The sequence below is a fragment of the Antechinus flavipes genome, chromosome 5 (genome assembly GCF_016432865.1).
Source record: "Antechinus flavipes isolate AdamAnt ecotype Samford, QLD, Australia chromosome 5, AdamAnt_v2, whole genome shotgun sequence".
In the NCBI taxonomy this organism is placed as follows: Eukaryota; Metazoa; Chordata; class Mammalia; order Dasyuromorphia; family Dasyuridae; genus Antechinus; species Antechinus flavipes.
In genome coordinates, this window is record NC_067402.1 from 300170513 (window position 1) to 300174762 (window position 4250).

At 42.6% G+C, this 4250-nt stretch overlaps 1 protein-coding gene across 1 annotated transcript; it reads right to left on the reverse strand.

The window, feature by feature from the left end:
• Window positions 1–703: 703 nt before the first annotated feature.
• On the reverse strand, window positions 704–1654 carry LOC127538799 (olfactory receptor 1D2-like). Its single transcript, XM_051962540.1, has one exon. The coding sequence runs from the start codon at window positions 1652–1654 to the stop codon at window positions 704–706; it is 951 nt and encodes a 316-aa protein (XP_051818500.1).
• Window positions 1655–4250: the final 2596 nt, after the last annotated feature.

Consider the following 4250-nt stretch of genomic DNA (forward strand, 5'->3'; position numbering starts at 1 on the left):
GAAGGGGCTGCCATCCCCCTGGCAGGGGAGGGGCAGGAAGCCAGAGCAAGGTCAGGAAAGTGGCATCTGATCTGTATTTTAAAGGGAGAGGAATTTTCTGGGAAGTGGAGAGCAGGAGGAGGAGTGTTCCAAGGAGGAGGCAGCAAGTGGAAAAGCGTGGAGACGAGAGAGCCATTATTGTGTGAGGAAGGACAAGGGGGTCAGTTTGAAGAGTAAGTGGAGGGAATCACTCACAATCATCCCGAAAAGGAGCCTGAGGCCCCGCAGAGAAAGTCTTTAAAAACCAGAGGAGGGAGTTTTCATTTTTGTCCCAGAGACAAGAGGGGAATCACTGAAGCCTCCGGTGCAGGGAGGCATATTTTAGGCATGTGATTGGGCACCTGGGAGTCAGTTCACTGGGGAAGGGGAAAGATTGGAGACAAAGAGACCAGTTTCTGAAGGTCACCCATCTGTTACCTAGGCTAGAAAACTGGTCTTTGGGGCTTCCAGTGTCTCTGCCATCTCAAGGTCACTTTGCCATGTCATGATAAATGAATCCCTTTGTCTTAGGCTGGCCTAGTCACTGGAGGCCAGGGAGCAGCACAAAGGAAGGGGTCACCTGCTCCACAGTTTGAGACCATGTCTAAGCTTTAGAGTTTGGGACCGAATCCTTCTCTACAAGGACAAGAGATGCCTGTCCCCTGTCCCGTTTTCCTCATCGTTTCTATAGCCCTCTGACACCTAACGAAGATCTCATGTTCCACACGATTCTGCTGAGGGCTCCCTTTATGTCCTGGTTCTTGAAACTGTAGATGAATGGGTTGAGCATGGGGGTCACCACAGCGTACATCACAGTGGCTGCAGAGTCCTTGGCTGTATGTGTCGATGAGGGCCGCAAGTAGACTGCAACCAGAGTCCCATAGAATAAAGTCACTACAGAAAGGTGGGAGCCACAGGTGGAGAAGGCCTTCCACCTCCCACTGGCTGACGGGACCTTGAGGACTGCTGAGATGATGTGCACATAGGACACCAAGATAAATGAAAGGGGAGAGAGGAATAATACTGTTCCCAGTGTGTAAATAATGATCTCATTAAGGTGGGTGGGAGAACAGGAGAGAGTAAGGAGGGCATAAATCTCACAGAAAATGTGAGAGATTCTATTGTCGGCACAGAAGAACAACTGATGAAGGAGAAGGGTGTGCAATAATGAATAAAACTGAGTGACGAGGAAGGCCGCGATAAACATCAGGAGGCAGAGCCGAGGGCTCATGATGGTGGAGTAGTGGAGTGGAAAACAGATGGCTACGTAGCGGTCGTACGCCATCATGGCGAGGATGAAATTATCCAGGGTGGCAAAGAGAAACAAAAAATAGATTTGTGTGAGACATCCAGCATAGGAGATGGCTTTATTTTGTCTATGGATATTTACCAGCATCTTGGGAATGGAAGTAGAAATGAAACACATATCATTGAATGAGAGGTTGGCGATAAAGAGGTACATGGGAGTGTGGAGGTGAGAGTCAGAGATAACGGCCAGGACAATGAGCAGATTCCCAACCATGGTGACCATGTACATCCACAGGAAGAGTCCAAAGAGCAAGTTGTGCTGTTCTGGTTGGTCAGAAAATCCAAGAAGGAGGAATTCAGAGACGCTGGTTTGGTTTCTTCCATCCATAGCCCTGGTATGTCTTCAGAAAAAGAGCTTGTTTGGAAATAGATGGATGCTTTGGGAAAAAGTGTGACTCCTAAAGAAAGAGGCTAGATAGTTAGGAATGACTGTTGATGCATCAGCAATGTCCTAAACACAAGTGGGTCTAAGGTCATAGTTACAGATTGGCTTATTTCTATTTGGTGACTTTCAATGCCCAATACACTTATATCTATGTTCACCCAATGGATAGAGTATTGGACTTAGACTCAGGAAGATGTGAATTAAATTCTGCCTGAGACCCTTATGAACTAAAGGACTCTGGCAAATCATTTAATTTCTGTCTGCCTCAGTTTTCTCATGTGAAGAATGGGGATAATAACTTGATCTCCTCAGATACTAGTTATGTGAGAATAAGCAAATGATTTACTCTCTGTCTCATTTTGTAAAATGAGAATAGTTGCAATCCATTCTCCTAGAACTTTGCAAACCCAAAAATGACTTTGACTGTGACAATGGTCATGGAAGAAAAGCTTCCTTGATCACTGATTCCACTAGGGTATCGAGAGAAAAAAGAGTCAAACATCAATCTGAAGTTATGGTCCTTTGCAAAAGAGATGTTGGTGGTTTTACCAACAGAAATAGGAAACCTTGGAGAAGAAGCTGGTTATTTCTATCAGTTCATTATTGAGTTTGAGTTATTAGAAGGATATCCAGATGCAGCATAGAATTGAAAATGCAGGACTGTATCATGAGTGAAGTTGGGCTGGGCATAGAGTTTGAGGAACCCAAGAAGGGCAACATGAGACAATGTTTAGATGCAAAAGAGAGGTGAGACTTCAACAGAAGGACTGAGGGACGAGGCACACACTGGGTGCTATGGAAATGCTTTCTATTTCTCATTATTATCATGATGTTTGTTTTTTGGAGAGGGAGAGAAAAGAGATTCTGGCAGCAAGTCCTAAGAGTATGTGACCTGAGAAGCAGGATGATAATATTTACATGGGAATCCAAGGGACAAGATGGCAAGACGGTTGTACCGAGATCAAAGGGATATTGACCAAAAAGAAGCCGTTGTTTTTTGAAGAGAATATTTTTGGTGACTTTAGTTAAAAATGTCAAAGTCAATGCCATTTTATTTAACAAGGATATATTAAGAGGAACAACATTTGCAGATAGAAGGAACAGTGGGTGGAGTGCTAGGTCTGGAGTCAGGAAGATCTGTGTTCAAATTTGGTTTCTTACATTTTCTAATTGTGAGACCCTAGGCAAGTCACTTTATGTCTGTCTCAATTTTCTCCATGGGAAAATGGGGACTCCTTTGTCTCCACCTGTCAGAAAGTAATTAAAGTGCTCTCTCCTTCAGGAAGCCTTCTTGGATATGAGTTTTCTCCTCCTCTTCAAAAACTCTCATACTTACATGTCTGAATATTCTCTATCTCACATTTAGATGAAAATTTCCCTTAATGATAATGATAAACAGCACTTACTCTGTGCCTTCTAGGAATGGTGAGTATTTGTAAGTGTAGTGAGAAAAACATGGAGGGAGGAGATGAAATGCTGATCTAGTAGTCCAGGTTGGCTAGAACATAGAGGGGACAAAGAAGAAAAATGGAGACTCACACTGGAAAGGTAGATTGGAACCAAGTTTAGAGAGCTTTACTGTCCAGGCTCAGAAATTGTATTTGCTCTTGGAGGCAATGAGACTTTCAGATCTAAGCCTTAGGAAAGTTCTTTTGGCAGCTGTCTTGAGGCTAGATTGGAAAGAGAAGAGGCCTAAAGCAGAGTAGCCAATTAGTAAGTGATTATAGTAGTCAAAGATCGAGTGACCAGGGCCTAGGAAGCATTGGTGACTATGTGAATGAAGAAAGGGGGGTGGAAGCAAAAGACCTTAAAGTAGGATTGATAGGAGCTGGAAACTTATTAGAGATATGTAGAAAGAGGAAAAATAGGATTTAGGAGAAATATAAAACTAGGAACCTTGAAGGCTAGAAGGATGATGATTCCCTCTACAAAAGTAGGAAAGTTTTGAGGAGATTTGAGTGAGAAAGGAGCTATGACAAATTTCACTTAGGAAATAGCAAATCTATGATTTAATATGGATATCCAAGTGGAGGAGTCCAATGAACAGTTGTTAAAATGACATTGGAGTTCACAAAAACTAGCAGACTCTACCTAGTGATTTGGTGATCATCTATATAGGTGAAATAATTGAACTCATTGGAATATAGCAAGGGAGCAAGTATTGAGAAGAAAGGTAAACTGGCCCAACATTGAGGACATGGGGAAACCTCCACTTAAGCAGATAGATTGTGAGTCACAAAAAGGAATTGACAGAAAGCAGACAGATAGAATGAGAACCAGGAAAGGTGAGCATCATGAAAACCAATAGAAAAAAGAAGCTTTACAGTGTAAGAATCTAGAAAGAGGTCAAGGGAACAGAAATGGAGATGAGGTCTTCTGATTCAGCAGATACATGACCATTAATGACAACAAAATCAGTGAAAAATGAATGTGTTCTATCAGACTGGAAAGTTTCTGAGTATATATGTGGAGGTAGATTAGGGTTAACCCTAACCACAGGCCTGTCACTTAAAGGTTAATATGGTTTATTACCATCTGG

Coding starts and splice junctions, on each gene's coding strand:
- LOC127538799 (XM_051962540.1), bottom strand. CDS start 1,654: ATGGATGGAAGAAACCAAACCAGCGTCTCTGAATTCCTCCTTCTTGGA.